The following is a 26337-nucleotide window of genomic DNA, read 5'->3' on the forward strand; positions in this document are numbered from 1 at the left end:
TAAATTAGGATTAGGGTCTGCAGAGCAAAATTTACAATAAAATTTCATTTTTTCATTTGATTCATCATTTCATGATTTCATGAATTCATGAATTCATGAATGATTTCATCATTCATTTGATGATGAAATATTAGCCTTAAGGCCAAATAGTCAGAGGCAATAATGCATTAGAGGATCAGATCAAACACTTAAAGGTTACAATTGAGTTTTATTCGATTTAATTACAAGCCTAATGACTCTTCCTTCTTAACAACAACCACGGTTCTGATTTTCTTTGTATCCTCAGTGCTTGCCACATAGTAAGTGATTAATAAACGCTTGTTCATTGAGAGCAAGTCATTTTCATGGGAGTCTGCAAATTAGCATATCTATGTAGTAAAGGTTTTTTATGACCATAATTATGCTTAAAAATACTGTGCCTAAAAGATCAGGAGAATGCTACTTCAACCGTTGGTATAGGCAAAAATGATCACTCATCTTTAGGTAATGATCCATATATGTCAATCAGTGCTTTCCAAAACCCTGTCTCAATTCCACCATCTCAGCCTGGGCAGTTGCAGCCGATTTCTTCCCTTCAGTCCTTTTGTATTCAGATGTTGTGGAACTTTCTCAAGTGGACAATGGAGCCCAGAGGTTGATTGTGGGCCAGCTGTCCCAGTTGTAGTACTTTAACTATTTAATCCTAGTCAAAGGTCACAGTTGAAGGAGGCCAACAATTAAAATAATGCTTGTCATTAGCCCAAGAGCTTTGTTCTTAGTCCTTTCATCCATTCTGCTGCTGCCATTTGCAGATGCTGAACAAAATTGCATAGGCTTGAAGCCCTTGAATATTTCTATTTAGTGAATAATTTTTGTACAAAGAATCATCTCAGTATAGCTTTTCTAGATGTAGAATGGTGCTCAGGTATGTCAGTAGGCAATGACAGTGTCATAAGACTTGTGTGAAAACCAGGCTTATGACAAGAGAAATAAACATGCATGTGGAAATCAAAGAGTTTGGAGTCCTTACTGAAGTTTGCATATTTATAACAATATAACAAAAGAAGGAGAAAGCAGGACGGGGTGTGGCATTGAGAGGGGTCCTGAAGGGATGGAGCAAGGGGATGGCTGAAGCCACATTTTTTCCCCTTGGGAACCAATAGGTGATGAAGATAGGAGGATCGGCTTCTCTGCAAAGGACCCCAGTCTCACAGGTGCTTTCCCTAGCCTGGCAAAACTGTGATCCAGACTGATTGATCTTGAGTCCTAAAAAAGCAAAGATTTAAAGTTGAGCTGTCAGGAAACATCATCATGGATTCATAGTATTTTAGACTTAGACTCTTCACCAATGAAGATACTAAAATTCAGGAAGTTCAATGACTGACCCATTGCCACAAACTCAGGAAGTTAGTAGGTGAAGTTGGATCCATTGTTTTTTGCTGCCACACAAAAATCAGAACTGGGGAGTTGGAAGAGACCTCAGTCATTATAAGAATTCCATAAACAGCGTGGTTGAAGAACAACCTTCCAAATTCTGCTGAAAATATTTCATGTCTCTGGGGGGAGTCATGCCTAAGAGAACTGTCACTGGGTACTAGTTTTTCCCTGGCTCTTTGTAGTTTACATCATGGAATCCTAGTTTTTCCTTCTGAGACAAAATAGAATTAGTATGATCTTTCTTTGACATAGTAGCATTTATCACCCTGATTTTGATCTCTCTTTTGTATGTGTGTGTGTGTGTATGTATGTGTATATATATATATATATATATATATATATATATATCTTTTTTTCCTAGATAAATTGAAGATCATTCCAAAGTTAAAGTTAGAGTTTGTCAGAAATTATGTCTGTGGAAAAATAATTTTCCTTATCCCCTGAAATTGGAGTTTAAAAACTTTTCGAGAATATATGTAATCCATTAAGTTAGGTATACCTGCATGATTAGTTTCTACCTTCCTTCAGAGATAAGATTATAACAAAAAGAGATTAAGAAAAATGAACAGCATTGACCTAGTGGGAATGTATCACCTTCCTATAAAGACCTTAGAAAGAAATCTCTGTGTGGTAATTACTGTTTTTCTGTGGCTCTCTTTACCATCTGGTAGTATTGGAAATGCTAATATCTTGGTCCTTAACATTATGTTTAGAAATGTATATTTCTAAATGTTTTTATGCTCTAGCTTTCTTATTCCTAAAAAATCACTCCTTTTTCATTGACATTTGCTCATGATGCTTCTTAGATATGGAAGATTGTGGAGAAATTGTCATTTCAAAGTTAGCCTGTTTCACGTTAGATTTTTTTTTTTTTTAATTTCTTGATATGTTAAGGTCATGGTCTTGAGGGGTAGATTTGCAATTACTTTTTCTATGCACCTTCTCTTTGAATACTGTATCTTTTTATATTATTCACCAGAATACTGTCTGAATTCTGGTGAATACAATTGACCTTCTTTTCAATGTTGAGCCCTGCAGTTATTTAGAATGACTTAGTCTTTTTTCCCATTAAGTAAATGAGACAAATCATATTTTTATTTAGAGGCTGTAGAAAACCAAGTCATCCTAACAGACATCCATTTATACCATGTGTCTCCTTCATCATAATGCTATTTTCAGCCAGTGATACTGAACTGTGTCAGTATTTTCATTTATAGCTCTGAAGTCTTCCCAATATAAAACTCAAGTCATACGCCAATTTTTTCTCACATGAATGATTTAGAATAGACTAATAATTATAGCTCTGTTCCATTATTTAACTGAAATTCAAATAGAAATCAGTAACTCAGGTTTTTAAAAAAATATACATATATTTGTTGTCGTTGTACAACTCTTTGCAAATTTGGAGTTTTCCTGGCAAAAATATCAGAGTGGTTTGTCATTTTCTCCTCCAGCTCCTTTTGTAGATGAAGAAACTGAGGCAAATAGGATGAAGTTACTTTCCCAGGTCACACAGCTAGTCAGGGCAAATTTGAACTCAGGTTCTTTTGACTCGAGGTCTTATGTACATTGCATCACTTACCTGCCACAGGTATAATCTATATAACATGGAGTTGTTTGGAACCATAGGGAAATGAGGTCCAATAGATAGAGGGAAAATAGAAATAACATCGTTTCCACTTTAAAAAAGGAATCCCAAAAGACATAGATATTACAAGCAGAAATTTCTTCTTATCAGTCCTACTGGCCTTGTACTTGAGATGTGGGGCTCTGATTATAAATAACAATTGACATTTGCATAATATTAAGGTTTACAAAGCACTTACTAATAACATCCAGTGTCTGCTCACTAAGCCTGCATACAGTTCAAGCCTAAAATGAAGTGACCCAATCATGGTCACATGTCTCCTAAGGGTCAGAGATGAGAGTTAAAGCTGAGTCTCTGATGACTCCAAGTCTTGCCTCTTTCCATTCTGCAAGCCATAATTTTAAGATGGAAGCATCACAGCAAAGGAAAGTTTTCTTTATGCTACCTATCACCTGAACCAGGAAGACCTGCTTCAGAAGGAAGATCACTTTCCCATGCATTGAGCCATCTTAATTATAAGGGGAAGAGCCTCAGTCCCACAGAAGTTAATTTTGTTGGACTCATTTGAAGTAATTTTTATCAGTTTAGCCAGATATTACTACCTCTTCACTACCCTGAGGCTGAATATGACATAATTTCAATGCAAATTTTAGAAGTTGTGACCTCCTTTAAGGACATAGCTCTATATCAAGTGAGTTGTAAATCCATTTAATGGGGTGTCTCTTATCTTCCAACATCCCAGGAATCATAGAGGTTTGTCCACCACAGCTCAGGTTAGTAATTTTTTTTTCTGGAAGTTTATTTCCCCTTTTTCTAATAACACATTCTACAAACTGATTTACCAAACCAGCAATGTTTTCCATTTCCTATAATTGATGTCCAATTTGGTTTATTTTATGTCTTTGGAATATTGCTTCTAGTGAGATTTGTTCCCTTCAGAATTTTCTACCTCAATCTAGAAGGAGGGAGGTCTTCTTTGATAGAATTTCATGTAGTAGCCTGTTAGGGAGTAGTAAGGAATTGACCCCAGATCTCTGGAGAGAGTCATGGCTTTGCCCTGTGGAGGCTGAGTGTGTAAGCCTCAGTCCCTCAGAGCTGTGCAAGGAGTGGGTAGGGGGAAATCCAACCAGTGACCAATTTCTGTAGTTTGGTTAGACAGTGGGAGTGCAGAGCAAAGGAGGAGGGAGTCTCTAGTCAGAGTCTCTGGGTTTCAGGCTTTGTTGCATGTTCAGAGATGATCTGGGGCAAGTCCTATAACCCTCTAACCTTCACTTCGCCCCTTTGTAAAAAACGCGGTTGCACGAGGTTATCTCTGAAGGACCTGGCAGCAACCAGGCCTTAAGTGTTAGGGGGAGCAGGGCTGAATTCAGGTGGGAAGGTGGAAGAGAATTCTCACCAGTCTTAAACAGAAAAGTCTCTTGAAGTCTGTTTTTAATTACTCTTCCTAAAAGAAGACAGCCTTTTCAGAAAGCTAGAATTCCCTCTGGAATCCGTTTTCTCATTTGCAAAATGATTGGATCAGACCAGATGATCACTAAACACCCCTCCTTCCCTCCATCCTCCTAGCCCTTGACATGCTTTAGGTGAACAACTTAGCAAAAATCATTTATTTAGGTGGGGAAGAACTTCCCCTTCTTCCACTTCAATTTGAAAAGTGTTGCATGAAGATTCCTCATGCTCTGAGAAAGAACACAAGAGAATGAATTGTATTTGTGACTGTTGCGCCATCTTCTTTTGCTGTGGTTAATAGTAATCATCTCTTCCTCCCTCCCCCTTTCCTGCCGCCTTTTTCCTTCCCCTCTTGCCTTTCCCATGTACTTTTAATTCAATTGGTCACTCCCTTTTTTCCTTGCTTTATTTTTTTTCTTTTTAACCTTTCACCCCACTCTGTCTCTCCTACTTGCTTGCGTTCCATGTTGCTAGTTTTTATGTTCGCACGCTCATTATCACCCTTTTTTGTACTTCAAATCCCAGCAGCTGTCCAGCCAGGTCCCCGAGCACAGCCCCGTGGTTTATGGGACTGTGGAGAACACTCATCTTGCTGCCGGCACCCCTGTCACTGCGCCTAGCGACCCGAAGCAAGGTTTGTTTATGGCTGTTTTCTCCCTGTTCTCTTGAGTTCTTTAGTCTTCTCTCTGTCTCTTTCTTGTTAATTATGTTTCCCTCCTTTCCTCTTCCCTCCCCCCCCCCATGACCCCCACACTTATCTGTGTGAGGAAGGTATCCACTTTGAAGACTTAGATCTTATCTTCAACTTAAGGAAACTGAAAGACATTGACCAGCAAAGTGTACTTCTGAGGACACTGAGTCAGGACCCGTTACAACTTTTCCCATTTGTACCTAAAATCTCATTGTTCCCTAACATAATAATTCCCCTTTCTATAGCACTTTAGGAATTACAAAATGTTTTTCACACCCTAACTCTGTATGCACTTACTCTCAAGGATGATAGCACTTTTTTTTATAATTTTGATTGGATATATCATTTCACTATTTTTAAACAAATGCCATTAGTCTCCTGAAATATTAGACTCCCCAGGCTTTTGAATTGATAATATAATTCTAGTTGCCTCTGCTACAAAATGCTGGAAAATTTCCTTGAAAGTCCTAGTTTTAGTGTCTCTAGAACTGCAAAAGGAGAAAGCTTATTTTTTCCTAAAGAGACTTAAAATCGACTCATTCCAGAGTGACTTTCTGTGGTAATACAGTCAAATACATGTAACCCATTGAGAATAGCCGTGTATGTGGGATAGCCATTGTTTCCTTATTAACTCTGCTTAACCAGATTTCAGGTTATCCAAACCTGAAACAAGATTATGGCAGGAATAGGTGTGCAAGTTGTATATACTTATGTGTGGTTGCCTGCATTCCAAAGCCATATAGAAATAACTTTTGAGTATCTGCTGCTTTGAATTATTCATCCTTTATTACTTTGAATTAGTAAGAATTATTCTAGAATGTTTTTAGAATACATTTTCAATGTATTAGTATTCTTTAAAATATTTTCTAAGTTGCCCATCTAAAGTGGAGGGGAATTTAATTCTGCAGACCAAGTGATAAAGGTCACATTATAAACCCACTAAAACTTGGATTTGTGTTATACTCCCATTGTATCACGCAGTAATACTGTGTGATTTTTGAGATGTAAGTATAGTTTTTCATGCATGGTCTTTAAGAGTTGGGTAAGCATGAACCATTTCATTATGCCAATGTTATTTATGTTGAAACTTCATGAAATCAAGCATTAAAATGTTCTTAATGGAAGAAAAAAAAACTGCAGACCACAGATTAACTATCCATGTTCCTCCAGAATTAGACTTTCATATACTCCACTAGCCAATGAAGAGGAATAAAAGAGGAGTTGTGTTTGTTTGGAGCCAATTTAAAATGCATTAAAACTATGCTTTTATCAAGGTTTGACAGATTCTTTTAGAGCACTTTGAAAAATCTAAAAATTAAAATCGGAAAAAACTTAACAGAGAGAAATAAACTTAGCATTTGCAAATACTTTGGTTTGCAGGCTCACACAGATGCAGAATTCCTGAATCAAAAATCAGCCAGATGGCTAGGGTTTTTGGATATAGAGTGTATCTCGAAGCCTTATCTTGGAAACTTGGTTGTTCAACCAACATTGTTCTTTGATGAGATGGGATGTCATCCCCAAGCTCTCTGTTGTCAGAAAACCTCAGACTTGACCTAGAGCCCTAGTACAGAATTATTTCTGAGCTTTTTCCCCAGCTTTGCCAAGATAGAAAATCTTTTACATACTGTCCTGCTGCCAGACCTGAGATTTCTGAGGACAAAATGGCCTTGTTCATTTGTTTTGTAAAGAAGGATTTTAATGTTTGTATAAAAACCCTTTTGCAAGTTTAGGCTTAGATTTTCAGAGGGCTTGAGAGAAGCTAAGCAACATGATTGTGCTTCATGCTTTTTGGTTAGTGTAATAATCAGTATTTTAGAATTATAAATTGTCAAAAAGAAATATTTCAGAACACCATGAAGAAAAGAGAAACCATTTTACATAAAAGTTGTTTTGTTTTGTTTTATTGTGATATGACCTCACCATGGGCCCCTCAAACCTATTAGTAGTGAGGAGAACATGGGAGAATCAGAAACCCTTCTCAGCTCAGACAGTTTCTGACACTTTGGGGGTGTAGAAGCCAGGAGTTGTTCTGAAGTTCATCCATAAGGGTTAGCTAGCCTCTTGTCTGCCTGAGGTGGGGTTTTTTGGGGAGTTTTTGTTTATGTTTTTGGGTTGTTTTTTTTTTTTTTAACTCTTTTTGTCCTGAGCTTCCCCCACATCCCTAAGTTGTAGAAGCAGTGATTGCGTCATGATTCCTGTGACTTTAGCCATGTTAGGCATATTTTAAGCCCAAACTCCACCAAAGGAAATTCCTCTTGGGAAAGCTGTACTTAAATTGTTATGTTCCCCATTATGATGAATACAGAGCACTTGGTTGTAGTTCTTTGCCCACATTGTCATTTCATCCAGTGGTCGTATGGGACTTTTTCTGGGGAGTGATTCCCAGAGTTGGTGTACCCAAGGCCATATATATAACCAGCCACAAGAGTGAATTAGGAATTTAATAATTTCCATCAAGAGCACTATTACCCTGCAACTAAGTTTCGTGCTTCTAATGGTATGTTGTATTATAAATAATGGAAGGATTATCCTTGTGTCCATTTTACCACTATAATCAGATGAATGGTAGGTGCCAATTTTTAGAAACATTAGCTTGATATCCTAAGTTAAAGTGAGTTTTAAGGCCATTTAGTTCAGAAGTAAAAAAAAAAAAAAAACAAAAAAAAAACTAGAAGCTTTATGATTTTATTCATAATATTTACCATCAGTGTATTTGATCAGACCTTTGTTGACTGGCTTCCTTGGCCAGTATCTGTTGATGAGGGCAAGAGTCAGAATTGCTTCAAGGTCTGTGGAAGGGAAAGTAAAGATGTTTTTTATAACATAGGGATGCTCTTTCTAATGCATTTTAAAATTTGCTTTCTTTTGAATGCTGGTCATGCAGTTTTTGTTTCCAGCGAAGTCTGTTATCTTGCCAAACAAGCACTCAACTGGAAACTCCCCCACATTTTCAATTTCCCCAGATTAGCTTCCATTTTGGTACCTGGAATTTATACTGAAAACATATCTTTTGAAATTCATTATGTTTTTGGCATTCTGAAGGTTTTTAGACTTTCTGTTTTGAATGAGGTTTAGTAAAACAAATGTTTTATTTGCTGACCCTTATTTATCTGAATATCCATTTTGCCTATTTTACTAAATTCTTCACCATTTTGCCCCCACAAAAATTATCAAAATTATCATTTGGCCAATCTGTTAAATTCTTGTTCCCATTTTCTTTCTACTTAAAAAACCCCGTAATTTTAGTTTAATTTTTAAAAGAGTTTTTATTTCACATAATAGGAAAAATCTATTAGTCAGCAAATATTTCTAGGATGACCTCTTTTTAAACACATGGAACCCTAAATTATCTGCCTGCATTGGGAATTGGTTCCTGCCACAGACACAGAGCCTGGAGAGAAATATGGCAAGGCTGAATGTGGTTCTGCCATAGGAATGCCCCCACTGCCTTAGAAGGTTTCCCTGTATGGATCATCCATGGGTTCAGTTAGCTCTTCCCATTAAATCTTCTGCCTTCGTGAATTTGGGTTTCTGGGATATAAAACAGAGTCATACTCTAAAATCCAATCTCAGGCTGTGGTGGGGACAGTCTCTTTTGCAAAGGATGTGAGTTGGCAGTGGGTGTGATCTGAAGGAAAGAGGGAAAATGGTTCCTATTTTTCTGGGGCTAACAGGTTTTTGGTCTCTATATTATTGTCATAAGAGTTTTGGAGATAAGACAAAATAAGTAGCCCATGATAATGTGATGCAAATTGGTAGCTGAAGTCTTCTTGAGACTTTGTATTTTTTTCCCCCCAGAAGAGAAGCCAAAACCAGATCCAGTATTGAAGTCTCCTTCCCCAGTTCTTACCCTAGAGCCCATTGGGGAAAAGAAAGAACAAGCTGGTCCAATACCTGAGACAAGTCCAGTGGAATCCATCGCAGAGCTTCCTCCTCCTCCTCCTCCTCCTCCTCTGTCACCTACACCTCTGGCTCCAGTCACTCTCAGTACTCTTCCTCCCACCAGCACTGCTGTCCCTCTGTGTAATCTGCCTGCCTTCCCAGCGGATGGAGATGGTCGATGTGAACTCACTTCCCCAAAAGAGGATGCCATCCCTTTGCCCAGTCCTATACCTTGCACAGAAACGTCAAGTGTGTCACCATCCCACGAGCTGGAAGATGACGTGTGCAAGGATTCCTGTACTGTAGTGCCCGGTGATCTGCCAGTGATTGCTTCCACAAACCTCATTAATGAAATGAACGGAGTTAGTGAAAAATTGACAGCTACAGAGAGTATTGTTGAAATGGTAAAACAGGAGACATTGCCTTTGACTGTTGATCTGGAAGTTCTGGAAAACCCCCTAGAAGATATAAAAGTGGAAAGCACTCCAACGCCCGTCACGCTTTCTGCTGTTCTGTCTCTTTCTCCATCTCCTCCTGCTCCTCCAGCTTCTCCCCCTCCAGTCCCTGCTGCTCTCACTACAACTAGCGCTCCCAGTGTCCCTGCTGCTGTTCCTGGAGGTTTAGAAGAAGAGGAGATCATAAGAACTGCCCTTAGTGATGATGTAAAAGACATCCAACCAAAAGTTGAGGTGGAAGCAGATGGGCAAACGGAGGAAAGCATGGATTCTCAGAACCTAAATTCAAGAAAGAGCCCTGTCCCAGGTAAGCTTTATCTGCTTTCATACTCTTGCTTTGCCAAACTTGAGGAAAACTTGTATTTAATGCATTGCCTTTTTAACTGGCTATTTTTCTTATTTCAAATTTTTTTAGTGTCTATTATTTTCATCTCCTTGGGTTATCTACTCAATCAGGATGATCAGACTCTCTACACCCTTTAGGAAATTGTCTTAGGTTACTATAGCTTGCAAAAACAAGTGATATTAGCAAAAACCTTAGAGCTAGTGTTCTCTTGTTCTGGTGGTAGATACCTCGGGCATCATCCCTCAGTCCATACCAGTAGGACCTAGTGTTCTGCAGGTAGCTTTAGATTCCCCCTTAATCACCTCTGGGCCATGCAAAGGTATCAGAGTAGGGTATAATAGAGAACTGTTTTAATACGGAAAATAGCCAATAAAGATTAAAATCTCTACGCTGTTTTCATCTGACGAAATTTTTTCCCCCTGTGTGTTCTGTAACATGCTTTCTCACTTAGTTGGCTTAGAATGTAAATGGAACTTTCCAAAAAATATATAAAATGCATTCAGGAAATGTGACATTTATGGATTTGATAGCCCATTAATTCCTATGTCTAAGTTGTTATAAATCAGCAGTACAATAGTATGGTTTGTGGGACTGGAGTCGTACCTAAGGCCTTTGTGATCTTGACTATTTGTTGGGTTGGGCTGCTGACTTCAGAATGGAAGAAATAAGTCATGACTGGAATTCATTGTATATAAAGCCACTTCCAGTAAATTCAGATTAAAGAAGACAGGAACCAGAATAGTTGATAAAAGTTTGGAGATTAGGTGTTTGGTTTTGAGAGAATACAATGCCATCCTGAGAAATTTGAAACTCTCTGCTTTTCATATTATTGAATCTTTTTCCTTTAAGTTTAAGTGGATTTATTGATCATGAAAGTATATACTCTCCTTAAATCATTCTTAATATCTACTATATTTGATTGAGGCCCTGGTTTTATACATATGCTCTTTATTGAAATCTTAAAATACCCATTGAAAACGTCCTTGTTTTTAGCTATATTTGTCAATGTGGTAGTTTTATCTTAAAGCCATTGAGCTTAGTCTTTTTTTTTGAGTAGTTATCTAAATTATAAGATTCAGCACTATTTCCTTAAATGTTGATGATGTATATGATGGTGAGCAATTGCATAAGGATGGGTTCCCAGAACTATGAGTTAGAAAAACAAGTCATTGCCATCATTCTGGTCCCCATCATAATCATCCTTGTTTACTGAATGGTTGCTGTGTGCTATATAGTGTAAAAGGGAATTTAGGAGATGAAGCATATGGTGTCTACTTTCAAGATTATAATTTATATGTGCTAGGCCTTCTTGCCCCACCTACTTAGCCTTTTCATCTGTGACATAAAGGATTTTGAAAACCTTAAAGTGACCTGTAAATGTGAGCTGTTAAATACTAGCCAGTTCAGGCCATAATTGGAGAATTCCCTCTACAACCTACCTGGGAAGTGGTCATCCAGTTTTATTTGCTAAGTAAGGAAGTTGAGCCTGAACAGGTGGATAGTTGTACAAAATGTACTACAAGTACATTTGAAGAAGGCACTTAATAGGTAACATAAAATCAAGATACTAGAATTTATTTTCAACATTTTAAGGTGTTGGATGCCTTTATTCTATAGTGATATTTCTTAACCTGAAGTTTGTGAATTTGTTTTTTTTTTAATTCAATAATAATTGATTTCCATTGTAATCCTATGTAATTTTATATTTTGTATTTAAAAACATTCTTCTGAGAAGGGGTCCTTAGGCTTCAACAGACTGGCCAAATAGTCTAGGACACAAAAAAAGACTTGATGATCCTTCTGTCAAGGCAGAATTTCCTGAGAGTTAAATATTTTTTCCCTTAGTTGATAATCATAACAGTTATAGTTTGCCAAGTACTTTCCTCACACCTCTTTGGGACTGGTTTAGGTAGGGGTAATGAAGAGCTCTGCTTCCTATAGTCTTTGCTAAAAGCCATGAATTTAAGTGACACCATTTTCCCTGTTGTTCTCCCAGGTTAGAGTTGAGTTTAATTACTAAGAGCTGTCCTACTAGGGTAATTGGTGTATACTGCAAACAGGAGCGACTGGTCAAGGCTCAATTTTTTCTACATGTGTAAGAGAGCTACCTATAGGGATGTATTTGCAGGTGACATGGAATGGATGAATACAAAATGTGTGCACATAATCTGTTTTATAATTAAATTATGTACTTCTGTCTTAGAGATTGTCAGTTCTCTATCTGTGCTAAGTTAATCTTAAATTAATTTTTGGTCCATTTTAATAATGAATTGAAAATAGCACAATGGAATTTATTAAAATGCAAAAAAAAAATCATAAAATCCTGATGAGTCTACAAAGGCAGCAATCAAATATAATAAAGTGGCCTATAAAGGGTGTTAATGGATCCATCATAGTAAGCTCAGGCTGATCTCTGTGGCTGCCAGAGGAATTGTTGGATGGAGTATTTTGAATTGAGGTTATTAGTCTAAACCTGACAGTTTTTTTTACTATTTCCTTTTAGTAATAATTTTTTTAATCACACTGGTATTTGTGTGCCTTGTAGGACAAATTAGTCAGGCAAAGGATAGATGGATATAAAAGGAATATTCCTTTTTCCCATTGATCAAATTCCATTTTAGAAATCACTCAGGTTAAACTTTATTTTCTGATTTATATGTTAATTCAGGTAGGTAGTTTGATTATGCTGGTAATGTATCTTTTCCTTTATCTCTTATAGTTAGTTACCTGAGATAATAGAAAAAGAAATTGTAAGCTTCAGTAATATTAGTAATGACTTACATTGATTATGGAAAACACTTCAGCAAAAACAACACCATGAAGTAGATGATAAAAAGTTATCTTCCTGTTCAGTGAAGTCATGAGGAGTCAGGATTTGAACCCTATTCTTCTGATTATAGGTCAGGTACTATTTGCCTTGACCCACATTTTGTCTCTATATGTATTGGACTGGCTGCTGTCTACATTCCCATTGTATGCTTGAGACATAAGAGAATAGTTCACAGAATGTTAGAATGTCCAACATCATCTAATCCAGTGCTTTCATTTTGGGTAGGGAGAGATTGAGGCAACAAGTAATTCAGTTATTCAAACCAATTCTTGTAATTCCCTGTCAAGGGTTCTTTTCCTGCTGAGCCAAGCTAGCTCTCATAGAGGGCATAGCTTAAAAAGGCAGGCTCTATAGGCTGTAATGTCCTTGTTGTACTATTAGGCTTTGAAGTCAGTGATACTTTGACAGGCATGCTAACTAGGAATTGGGACCCTGGAAAGGAGTTGTAATTCTCTTAATTTCAAATAGAATTCAAGTTATATGTTATCTTTCATTTTTAAAGCCTCTTGTGCTTTACATCTGGGTTGCTTTAGAAACCACTCAGCATTTAATGTTAACCCTACAGGATCCTGTCTTAGGAATCTTAGTTTACCATTAATAGAACCCCAGGATTTAGAGTTTGGGAGATCTCTGGTGGTCATTTGGACCAATTCTTTCATTTTACAGAGGAGGAAACTGTGGTACATAAAGGAAAAGGAACAGGTCACACAAATGTAAAATGTATAATGCAACGTGGTAAGTAGCAGTCAACGTGTGAGCTCAAGAAATCCAGCTTTTCTACTATGCTGCTGCCTCTGGGTATTATTAGCAGGCTACAGTTACCATGATCACTTTGGGGAATGATTGCTAACTTGGTATAGTTCTGGAACTTCATTGATAAACTAAGTCAGGCATGATTGTGCATTGGAAAAATTGTCTTCACTAACCAAATTTACACCACAGTGAGTGTACCAAGATCCAAGTGACTTAATTCAATTCAGTAAACATTTATTTATTTCTAAGGAAAAGTCTAGTTCAAACTCTTAATATCTGGACAATTGCCTCTTAACCATTTTTCTAAGCTATATATCAACAACATACCCAAAATAACAGATTTATTAAGTTTTTACTATGTTCAGAGCACTGTGAGAAGTGTTAGAGGTGATGCAAAGATTAATAAATAAGATTAAATGATCCTTGCTCTCACAGAGTACATTTGATTTTGAATTAATCTTTGTTCATTGTGTTCAGAAACCTTTTACTGTTGCAAAATTTTTCACAATCCCACATTTCAGTAATGTGACCCATCATGATCCACAGCTTAATAAGTATTTTTTAAAAAAAGTAGCTGCAGGGACAATGTGACATCTTTAGCTTTTTGCTATCTGTTAGAAAAGAGTTGACCTTGGTTGCTTAGAAGTTTGTGATGAGAACCTAGGATCAATTGGAAATTAAAATGTTATATTATCTGACCTTTTTTCTGGTCCTATTGATGGGGGGAAGGGGAATTGGAAAAGGAAGGAGACACACACACACATGTGTGCGCGCGTGTGCACATATTTTCAGTCTTTAATCCATAGGTCGTGCCTTTACTACAAAACCCTATGAATTTTAGAGGAACTCTATAAAGAGCAAAATCTGACGTGGTAGCCATAATATTCCAAAGATAATTAATAAAGCTTTATAGAGTGCTTCTAGCAGGATTTTTTTTTTAAAAAAAGCATTGTATTTTACCGTTAAAAACAAAAGGACTTTATGTATTTTTTATAAAGAACATTCAGTAGTTTTTGTTCTTGGTTCTGCAATTGCCCATTAGGAATTTAATGCCACAAGCCTTGATATTCAGGTGGGAATGCAGTGGAATTTAAGTTTTGTTTAATAAAAAATTATTGAGACCTGCCTTGTTTCTTCCCAAAGGAAGAGTTTTATTATTATAAAAGCAGATGGAACTAAACAGCATCAGAGAGTTGGTTGGTCAGAGGACATAACTTGTGACGGGTATTTATAGAATAAGACAGTGGTTGTCTCCTCCCAGGGGAGGCTGCTCTTCAGCCATTGGTTGGGACTTATAAGGACTTTGAAACTAATAAAACTCTGTTGAGCCTCTGATGTTGAAACCTTTAGACCCAAGCTTTCTACACCTGGCTAAGTGAGCAGCTGCGTCCTATTTACCACATCCCAAGCCCCCTGCACTCGGACAGTTGGGCAACTGCATCCTGTTTTTTCTGCTTCCTGGGGTCAACTGCCCACACAGGAATGAACAAAACCTGTTGTCTAGTGGAAAGATCATGGAATTTGAAATCAGGGCATCTGGGCTTTGATTTATACTTCCATTTCTCAGGACCAAAATTTCCAGTGAATGGATGAAATGAATCATTATGTATTTACTATATGCAAAATGGCAGGTTAGGTGTCTGTGAAGAGAGAGTGCTGGGCTTGGAGTCAGGAAGACTCATTTTCCTGAGTTCAAATGTGGCCTCCCTTACCTCTCTTTGCCTCAGTTTCCTCATATGTAAAATGAGTGGGAAAAAGAAATGGCAGACTACTTCATTGCCTCTTGCAAGAATGCCTCAAATAGAATTATAAAGAGTTGAATTCAACTGAAAAACGGCTGGACAGCAAAAATAAACAAAACGTGCCAGGCACTGTGCTTTGTGCTCATACTACAAATGGAAAATTCAGTCTCCAGGAGCTCGTGGTTTCTACAAGAAGTTGGATGGAAAAGACCATGCACCTTAGAGCATAGCGGCAAAAGAAATTGGTTATTTCTATCGACTCACCTCCGTTGCTGAGGTAGAGCCCAATGACAGGTTCGAGGCTTTTTTGGTAACTTTCTTCTCGAGGTCTTCATTATGTGTGGCTGCAGAAGGGGGAGGCAGCAGCACTCCCAGACACGAGACTTTGCCAGCCCATCTCCAGGGGCTGCTTCTGGGGCTCCCTGCCTATTGCTGGCAGGTGGTGGTGATGGTGGGTAAAGAAGGGGGTTCCTTTTACACAGTGGTTACTCCTCTTGTTAAGGGCTGTGTGGCCTGGGCCAGAAGCAGGAGAGGAGTTGGGTTCAGAGGGCTAGAGGAAGGAGTGGAAATGTGAGCTCTCATCATCTCGAAGAGAGTGTATTCTTCCCCTTTCTCTGAGCCCCTTCCCTATCATTTATCCAATTTTATTTAGCTTACTTTAGTTGATAAAGTGGTGAAGAAAACACTGGCTGACTTATAGTTCCAATTCTGACTGATGGTAAGCAGGTCGTTTTGGGAGTCCCCTTGCCTCTCTGAGCCTCAGTTCTCCATCATCGAGAAGTTCGCATTCTACTTCTTCTGACCTACTTCACCTTGGGATAACACTGCACCGTTAACCTCAGCCCTATAGAGATCGGATTTGCCATTTTTTTTTAAACTGTGAGGTTAGAAGAAGTGGTCTTTTTGAAGCAGACATTTTTGTGGTGTTTTTTAAAAGGCATTGCATTTTATGGATCTTCACGTGCCACAGTCTCCGAGTCAAAGCTGCCAGTGATTCAAAGATGTGGGGAGTGCATCAGAAGTAGAGGATACATCTAGGAAATGGCTCGGACGAGGAGCCTAAGACCAATTGGGGTGAGCCTAGTACAAGCTTGAGACTAAAAGATCTGTATCTATGTGGACAAGATGGAGATCAGCCTCAATAGCCCAAGAACAGTGTCAGGACTTAAGGCCACTCACTGAAGAAAGCTCAAGACAACATCCACGTGATTTCTTTTTTTAACCAGTATTGATCCGGATCAAAGAGAGGTAGAATTGCTACTGGGGGTGGGTGAGACAATGATAACCAGCAGCAGAAGAAGTCAGAGCGGCTTTGTTCTTTCTCTGCCAAAAAGATTCTTCGACCTGCTGAGAACAGAGTAACAACGGCTCATGGGACATTGGCCTCCAGGAGAAACAAGGAGATCCTGAAAGAGACGCTGGGAGAGGAGAAGAGATGCTGAGGCACAGTTAGTGCTGCTAATGATTCTGGAGTACCAGAGAAGTGCCACTGACATGGAGAAGACCTCATGTCGTCATTGTCAAAAAAGAAAAAGTGATGATGGTTTACAAACTATAGGCTAATGACTCCAGACCAAATTCTCAGACTGAACATCGAGAAAAATAGGAAATAATGATCACTAAGCCAACATAGCTTAATCAGAAACGAGTGATGTCAAAGAAACATTATATCCTTTTTGTGGTACTTATCAAACTGGTCCACAGGAGAATAAGGTAGAGCCCCCAGGTTATGTTATGAGAGAAAAAAGTCAGATTTGAGCTTGGCAGTCAGATAAACATAAGGATTCCAGGCTAATTGAGTAACCAGATGCAGACTCCAGTGTTAGCTTGATGCCCTGTGTAATAAGTGCTCCAAGCTCTGTTCTTGTTTTTTGGTCATTTAACACTTTTAATCAATGATTTAGGTAAAGGCTTATGTGACATTCTTACCACAGTTACAGATTTATTAGCTAGTGGACAGGTATAAGTGCCTGTTACTTACTAAGCATGTGCTAAATGCTAGGGATATGAAGCAGAATCTGTCTTCCATCCTAAAGGGGAGACAGCAAGTACATATAGGTTACAAATGGAGTAGATGGAAGATAGGTTCATTTCTAAGGAAATTGGCTAGCAGCTGGAGGGACTTGGAAAGCTCCCTTGCAGCAAGGTGGCATTCCCATGTGAAGCATTCCAGGAATAGGGATAGCAATTGCAAGGGTACAGAAATGTGAGATGATCAGACTTTTGTGACTTTTCCTTACCTCTTCAAGTTATGGGAGCAATCCATGGTCAGTATAGGACAGGAGAGACAGAGATCTGAGAGAAGAGAATTATTTATGTTGGCAAGGGAAGAAAAGGTATCTAGAATTAGGGATGGTAGCATGGAGAAATTCTGAGGGAGAGGAGAGATTGGGGCTCATGATAAAGATAATGAGTAAGTTGAGGAGGAAGTTATAGGAAAAAGGTGGAAAGATAAAAGATTATGATTACAAATTGTACAATATTTCAGAGTCTGATTCTTTTTCTACAGCAAAATAACGTTTTGGTCAGGTATACTTATTGTGTATCTAATTTATATTTTAATATATTTAACATCTACTGGTCATCCTGCCATCTAGGGGAGGGGGTGGGGGGGGGGGTAAGAGGTGAAAAATTGGAACAAGAGGTTTGGCAATTGTTAATGCTGTAAAGTTACCCATGTATATATCCTGTAAATAAAAGGCTATTAAAAAAAAAAGATTATGATTACATAAGGGAAACTGAATTCTTGAATATGCAAGTTGAACAGTTAGAATTACAAGATCAAGGATTTGTAGCTGAGTTGGGATTTTTATAGTTTGAAGAACTGAGAAATAAAATCAACATGTATTTTAAAGGCCCCTATGTGATGAGAGCAGTCGCTGGGGTGGGAAGAATATCCCTGGGATGCGCAGGGTAAGTAGATAATGACTACCAGAATTATGATTGGATGATTAATCTAGATCAGTGGTTCTCAAAGTATGGTCTAGAGAATCCTGGGGATCTCTGAAACCCTTTTGGAGGGTCTACAAATTCAAAAATAGTTTTTATTTCCAATATGGTAAATGTCTATAAATATAACCCAGATAAACAAAAAGACTTTGGAGAGATCCTTAACAATTTTTTAATAGGATAAAGATACTGAAAACAAAAGTTTGAGAACCACTGATCTAGATAGCTCAAATCTTAAATGAAGAGATGCTGCTAAGAGATAGTGGTCACTGAAGAGTCTGGGATGACAATGGGGAGCAAAGAGAGTTCCAGTTCTTTATGGGGCAGGAACTGGGCAGGGAGTAGAAGACAGCTATTATTGAACAGGTTGGCCAGGGAAGCCAGGTTTCAGGGAGAATTAGAAGGTAGAAGGAGCAAGATAGAACATGGTATAGGATGAAAGTAATTTTGTTAATTATGGAGCAGGAGTTTCTAAAGACATGTGTGAAACTGTAAGGAATTGATATGTGATGGCTTCAGGTGTAAGTGAATGGAAATGGAGCACACTAGGATGGGTTCCTTTCTGACAGTTGGGGGTTCAGTATTATTGAAATGGGTTGAGAAAAAGGATGGGGGGAAAACCACTGGGAAATACACCTAACCACGTCAGTGAAGTCCATTGTTGAAGACAAATATTAGGAGATTCACATTTTGGCGTTTCGGCCCCACGCTCTCCTCTCTCCCTCTCCTGGGGTCTGTGTTTGAGGAGATGCCTAAGGCAGTGTTATAGGCTGGCACAGGAGAGTTTAGTGACCTGGCTTGGGAAATGAGGATGGTGTCACCTTCAGAGCGTCTTTGAGCTTAATAAAAGGACAGCAGATGGTGTGTCCAGAGCTGCTGGGGCAGAAGGGAAGCAGGCCTGGCTTGTTGTGGCCCCTAGGGCCTCGCCTCTCAAGACTACCATGCAGGGAGAAATGAATGAGGTGATGGGCCTCCTGAAGAATGTCTGGCAGATTCACAGATGGCACAAGCCCCAGATCGGGATTTCAGAAACCAGCAGTGAGGCGTTGTTGGATAGCGCTCGGCTCGGCAGAAGTCAGCAGTGCCACGTGGGGATCTGGAAAGCTAGGGAGGTCCTGGCGGCCTTAGGAGAAGCAGGCATGGGAGGGGGTCTGTCCTCTGCCTCAGCCAGGCCACGCCTGGAGGACACGGCAGGGGGCACCCAGATACCAAGGACCGCCCGGGAGAAGGGAGGATTCCCAGGGACCAGCCTGGGCTTTGGCAAGTAGTTATAGGAATCCCATTGGTTCTCCTTGTGCCCAGAGACAGAACTTGAAGCCATCAAGGGGGAGATTAAGGAGGTAAATGGGGGCTCAATGGGGGCGAGTTCAGAATGGATGTTCTCTGAGGGGATTGTGCCGGGGATCCTTAGGAAGAGGCTCAGTGACCATTGGGTGAGAATACAATATGGAGATTCTTTGGAGGTCTTTATATCTGCTCCTGAATTCTGTGATTCTATGAAATGACTAAGTGGGAAAGAAGTGGGCAGCTCATCCCATGAACTCTGCTGATACCCATGAAATCTAAAAACACATAGAGGCTTTATTTCTGCATAGTGATATATTTATAGGAAAGTTTTTTGAGGATTATTTGTTATATTGATAGATTTGTCCTGTTGAATAACTTACACACATAACGATTATAAATTCTCTTTGGTCATGATGTTTTATGTATTGAAGTATTCTGTTAGCTAATATTTAGAGTATTTTAGTTCTTCCTCTCCCATTCTCTCTTCCTCCTCTCCTCCCATTTAGATGGGGTCCAATGTTTTTAAAAAACGGGTCCAAATTTTCTTTTTTAGTTTTATTTTTACCAGATTTAAAAAATTATTAAAGGCATTGTACAGTGTCCCAACTTTATATTTAAGAAGTTTCTGTGTAATACAAGTAATTATTTGTTGTTAGAAGTTTTAAAAGAATTCACCTGTGAATCTGGGCCAGATGGATTTTTCATTATTTATTTATTTATTTTTTGCTGAGGCAATTGGGGTTAAGTGACTTGCTCAGGATCACAGAGCTAGGAAATATTAAGTGTCTGAGGTCAGATTTGAACTAAGTTCCTTCTGACTTCAGGACTCATTTTTTTCCCCTCTCACTTTGGGGGGATAAATTTCTAATGATTTGTGAATTTTATTAGCATTTAACAAAAAACTATTATTAATGCATTTATCAAAGCCAAAAGTTCTTTTCATTTTCAGTTCAGATTATTTCTACTCTTAACTTGATAATCTCATTGTTATTTTTTATGATTATTGCTTTGTCCTTTTTCTAGTGATTTTAGATGGACACATGATAATCCAATTATTTTATCTTAGTAACTTAAGTGACATAAATTTGCTTCTAAAAATTGTTCTAGCTGCATCCCATGGATTTTGATGTGTGGCTTTGTTGATTATCTTTTATGTGTTTTTTGTTATTTTCCTGACTTATTTTTAACTCAGTCTAATCATCTATGGATACAGGAAAAAAAATCTGAGTTAAAATCCACTATTTATCTATGATAAAAACACTAAAAAGAACAGAAATACAATAATAAAATCATAAACACAGTAACAAAATTTTGTTTAAATCCATATCCAATAATGGATATAATATAATAATATAATGGGGAAACATTAGAAGTATTCTCACTTTTCACTCTTTTTATATGACAGCAGTTGGACTAAGAGATAAATATATTAGTGGGATAAGTGTTGAAAACTAAGATGAATTATAGGGCTCTTTTGTGTGTGATTCTGGGCAGTTTTGGGGGAGGCAGTAAGGGTTAAATGACTTGCCCAAGGTCACACTAGTGAATGAAGTTGAATTTCAACTTAGGTCCTCCTGATTCCAAGGCTGGTGCTCTCTCTGCTGTGCCATCTTGTTGCCCTGAGGTATATATTATTATTTGTGGGGAACAGTATATTTTGGGCATTTGAGTTGCCAAATCAGGATACAAAATTAACCCAATTTGGATTCTTATTTAGTATCAATAAACATCAAGAAAGTATTATGAAAAACATGTACCATTTACAGTAATAAGAACAATCAAATATTTGGGAATTAACTTACTTTTTACATAATCTATGTAAGATCAACTATAAAATCATTATTCTTTTGATTAAAGATCTGTTTCAGTCAATCAACAAGCTTTTGTTAAATTATGTACTCTGTACCAGACACTATGCTCCCTCATATCAAGTAGACAATATGCACACATAGAATATTATAAAATAGATACAAGGTGACTTTAGGGGTGCCTAGAAGGTACAGATAGCAGGAAAGGCCAAGAAGGAAAGATCTCCTACAAAAGAGGAAGCTGGGAAGTCAAGGTGAAGAAGAGAATTCCAGACATAAGGGATTCTTAGATGGATTACATTTAAAAAATAAAATTAAAATACTTGCCAATTCAATTTGCATAATTATTGTAGTATTGGTCAAAAAACATATGGGTTTTCTTCATAAAAGAACTAATAATTACATAGTCCATTAAGGTTTACAAAGTGAATTTTGTATATCTGTACATATGCATATGTATGTATATGAAATCTCATATTCAAACTTGAGAGATAGTTGGTATTACAATTAATTCTCTTTTTACAAATAAGGAAACTGAAGCTTAACAGGGTTAAATATCATGTGTAAAGCCACATAGCTAATAAGAACCAAGGCAGTTTTTATACTGAAGTCTTCCTGACCTCCCAAGTCTAGCTTACTAAGCTGTCTTTTAGGTTAATAAGAAGCAAAGAGATAATATAGAGAAAAAATAGCCAAAAATATCAAGGTCTGTTTGATTTAGATGTCTTTGATTATGTTAAAATTTTTACATTTTTATAACAAAAGAGAATATAATAAAAAAAAATAACCAATTGGGGAACTATTTATGTTCAATTTGATAACATAACAAATATAATATTTTTGAAGATAATTCCTATATCACAAAAGTTAGTCAAGAATCTAGACATCTTCAGACAAGAACACATCTTTTTAAATTGCTTAAGAAACATTTCAATAGCTTTTTATTTTTCCAAATACATGCAAAGATAGTTTTCAATGTTCACCTCTACAAAACCTTATGTTCCAAATTTTTCTCCTTTTTCCATATTTTTCTCACTTTTTCCACCCCTCTCCAAGACAGCAAGCAATCTGATATAGGTTAAATGTATGCAATTCTTTTAAATATATTTTGCCATGCTTTGCAAGAAAAATCCGATCAAAAGGGGAAAAAAACACGAGAGGAAAAAAACAAAATAGGTGAAAATACTATGCTCTACTATGCTTTCTCCATCACAAACCTTTTGGAATTAGCCCGAATCACCTTATTGTTGAAAAGAACCAAGTCCATCACAGTTGATCATCTTCTTCTTGCTGTGTATGATGTTCTTTCTTCCTGAGGGAAGTTCTGTTTACTTCCCTCAGCATCAGTTCATATAAGCCTTTCCAGACTTTTCTGAAATCAGCCTGTTCATCATTTCTTACAGAATACTATTCCATAACATTCATATACCACAACTTAACTCAGCCATTCCCCAGCTGAGGAGCATCCACTAAATTTCAAGTTCCTTGTTGCCATTAAAATGGCAGCTACAAACATGTGGGTCCTTTCCCCTTTTTTATGATCTTTAAGAAGCATTTTTTGACTGGAAAATCTGTTGACCCTTTGTCCAAAGAGACTTAAATTAAAGCAACCAAAGTAGGCCCTCCCATTCATCACACTTGGTGCCAGTGAGACCATGAAGGGTGCTTGGGGATGGTTGTGGAATAGGCACCTCTTTTCATTAGAGCAGGTTGTGAGGCATGAAATTCACACTGTTGAGAAATTTAAGACTGTCTTTATGCAACCAGTCAGAGACAAAAACAGAGCAGCCTTCGAAGGCCAGAGGGCCCATTCACTCTGATCAAGGAAGTGGGAAATTCTAGGAACCTACAAAAACTTCTGATGGAGGAGTTAAAACACTGGTTCTAATTTTAGGATGTTTTATGTTGCATTAAAATTCATTTATTTATATATTAATTGTCTCAAAACATGTATGTTGCTGAGTTCCTGGTATAACAAGATTGGAAGCACCCAGTATTAAGAGATCGAGAAAGGGAGAATTTCTTCCAGTTATGAGACCTTGAAGAGGCTTACGACCCAACCTCTTCAGTTGACAAATGGTGATTCTGGACATTAGCTCTGGGATTCTCTCCAGTAGTCCCAATTTTGAGAGTTCTAGGGCTCACCATTTTACCATTGATTTTTTTTTTTTTTTTTTTTTTGACTGAGGCAGTTGGGGTTAAGTGACTTGCCTAGGAGGTCAGATTTGAACTCAGGTCCTCCTGACTTCAGGGCCAGTTTTCTATCCACTGAGCCACCCTGGGCTCACCATTTTAAAGAAAGAAGGTGGAATGTCTGGACAGCAGCGCTAGCCTATTGGAGAGGAAAAGGATTGCTAAACATAGCTTTCTAACCAGAAATGGGGGAGCTGCAGAGCCTACTCCTTGGGTGAGTTGTTTGTACTAAGAAGGTCCAGTGGGAATGTGATTGCTTCTCTCTATCCCAGGTTCAATTTCCTTCTGGGTGAGTCTGGGCCCTGAGCATGATGTCTTTGTTATCAATGGCACAGTATTGTTGTGAAAAATCATTTCCATTAACAGCTATACAAGAGGTGGTCAGGATTTGCATCTAGGCAGTTTTCTGCAGTCAGAGCAGACATTTTGTGGGAGTTCTTTGAACTCACTGGGTTTAACGCATTTTGAGGTTTAATAGCATGTATATGTAATATTGCTAGTTTTTTTGTGAACACTTTTTACTTTAGTATGTCTGTTGGATAATTAAAATTTATATTTTAAAATTAAATTTTTTATCCATCAGAAGATGGCATACAGAATTTTATGGCATACTTAGTAATAAAACGTGAGTGGTTTGCCATTTTCTAGCTCATTTTACAGATAAGGAAACTGAGGCAAAGGGCTAAGCGACTTATCCAAGATTACACAGTTCATAACTGTGTGATTCGAACTCAGAAAAATGAGTCTTTCTGACTCCAGGCTGAATGCTCTATCCACTGTGCCACCTAGTTGCCCAAACCATGCAAATATCTTTACCAAGGATGCCCCAAATGGGGTCACGAAGAGGGGGAACACAACTGGAAAATGACTGAAAAATCAAAATATAAGAGACTTAAGGGATTCCAAACCACAAGGTATGGTCTTGAATCTAGAAAACTGTATAGGGCCTTAAAGGAAAATGAGACTCATTGTATCAGTCAGTCCATCTGTAAACAATTATTAAATGCCTATTGTATGCCACTTTTGCCCTTTACCCACTCTAGGTCCTCATTTTAAAAAGATTTTTTAGTAAATATCAATCCAACCACCATCTTCATGTTTAATTAATTTCAGGAAACTACAATATTTTTTCCGTCCTTGTTACTTGTCTTTCTTCTTCCCCTCCTTTTTAACATGTGTATAGACAAGCAACAGCTCAACACAAGAAGGCATATCTGCGTCCTTTCTTTACCAAGTAGAGTTTCACCTTCATCCTTGTAAAAGCTGTGTTGAGGACCTGCTCTGATCAAAATCCTGATCTTCCATAGTTGTTTCCCCTCAGGTTATTGTGAAATTGTTCTATTTCTGCTAACTTCTCTCTCCATATTTCTTTGAATCTGTCCAAATTCTCATTTTTATGGCACCATTAAACTCCATATTATTCCGTATTCCATAATATTCCATTCATATTCCATAATATCCTTGGCCATTCTCTAATTCATGGACATTTCTTTTCAATTTTTTGCTATTACACATGTTTTTTTTTGTCCTAGTCCTCTTTGGATTACATGCCTAATAAGCAGTATCACTGAATCAATGGAGTTACATAATTTAATGACTTTGGGGGTATAGTTCTAAAGTGTTTTCCAGATTGATGGAACCTACTTATAGTTCTACCAACAGCTGGCCACTGTGTTCATCCTTATACATCTCCCTTTTGATTTCTTTTATAATTTTCCCCTTTTGATATCTTCCTTCTTCAAAAACCATTTACTATTATTAGAAATACAGTCCTCCCATTTTTGTTATATAATTTTCAGCTTAGTTGCAGCTTAATTAATATTAGATGAAGCTGCTATATGTACACTGAATGCAGTAAATGATATTTGACAGAAAAACTTTTAATAAAGACACAAAAGAATAGAATAAATGACTGAAACCATTTAGTCTAAGCAAAAACCATTCTGTACATCTCAATAGTGTCTACAGGGGCAACATTGCATAACATAATTACTGACAATGTTCTTTTCTTCTTGAAATTATTTTGTATTACTTTGCATATATTTTTATTTACTTGTTGTCTTATTTGTTTATGTGTTGTTTCCATCCCCCTTGGAGAGTGTATGCTGCTTGAACGTGAGGAAGATTTTTTTTTTTTCCTTTGGTATCCCCAGCATCCAGACAATCTTTTATACCTTATCAGTACTTATTTTGAAATTTGAATTTTCAGTTGAACAAAATTGAAATTTTGAACAGTGAATTGAACAGAGGTGACATATGAACATTTGATAGCATGTTTCCAAAAGTCATCATTTTTAAAATAATAAATAAAATATTAAAAGATCCAGAAAATCTTTAACACACTGAGTGGATAGTTTTAGAAAATAATCCTCTGATTAGCAGGAGTCAGAATCCATGTATGAAGTGTCTACTGTATGCCAGGAATTGGGCTAATTAAAGCATTGAGGATACAAAGAAAAGTAAAGTCAATCCCCATCCTGGTGTCTTAAACATTTTAGTGAAGCAGTTGGAAACATCTCAGTTTGGGGCAAGTCCATTGTTTTCCCAATTTACTCTTAGATTAGCTGAATTTCATTGCCCAGGGACTCCAAAGAAGAGAAATCTGGGTAGTTGCAGCAGCCTAGCTACATGGTGATTGGCGGTCCCACATATATTTGCCTTTTCACATTCCTCTACCAGCCTCTCAGTCCCCTGCACTCTTCACTAATTTTTGGGTGTTTTCTTTTATTCTCCTGGTCTTTTCCCCCAACATACCATGTTCTTTTGAACACTCTTTCAGCAACAATGTTCTGATTAATGAGGCCAGAGGAAAAATAGGATCATTTTGTTCTTGGAGGATTTTATGAAAGAGATGAGATATATATTTTTATTATAGCTTTTTATTTACAAGATATATGCATGGGTAATTTTTCAGCATTGACAATACCTAATCTTTTGTTACAATT

The 26337-nt window shown here is 37.6% G+C and overlaps 1 protein-coding gene across 8 annotated transcripts in view; it reads left to right on the plus strand.

Annotated features, from left to right (window-relative positions):
* EIF4G3 (eukaryotic translation initiation factor 4 gamma 3) overlaps positions 1-26337 on the plus strand; it is a 275515-nt gene that overhangs the window by 170132 nt on the left and 79046 nt on the right. For 5 of the 8 annotated variants that reach the window (XM_031962682.1, XM_031962683.1, XM_031962686.1 and 2 more), the window contains 2 exons: positions 4979-5087; positions 8946-9791. In XM_031962682.1, coding sequence (XP_031818542.1) covers positions 4979-5087; positions 8946-9791 — 955 coding nt within the window. The remainder of the gene's footprint in view (positions 1-4978; positions 5088-8945; positions 9792-26337) is intronic. The other 3 variants (XM_031962684.1, XM_031962687.1, XM_031962688.1) reach the window with 1 other exon arrangement.

The sequence above is a fragment of the Sarcophilus harrisii genome, chromosome 3 (assembly GCF_902635505.1).
Source record: "Sarcophilus harrisii chromosome 3, mSarHar1.11, whole genome shotgun sequence".
Lineage (NCBI taxonomy): Eukaryota > Metazoa > Chordata > Mammalia > Dasyuromorphia > Dasyuridae > Sarcophilus > Sarcophilus harrisii.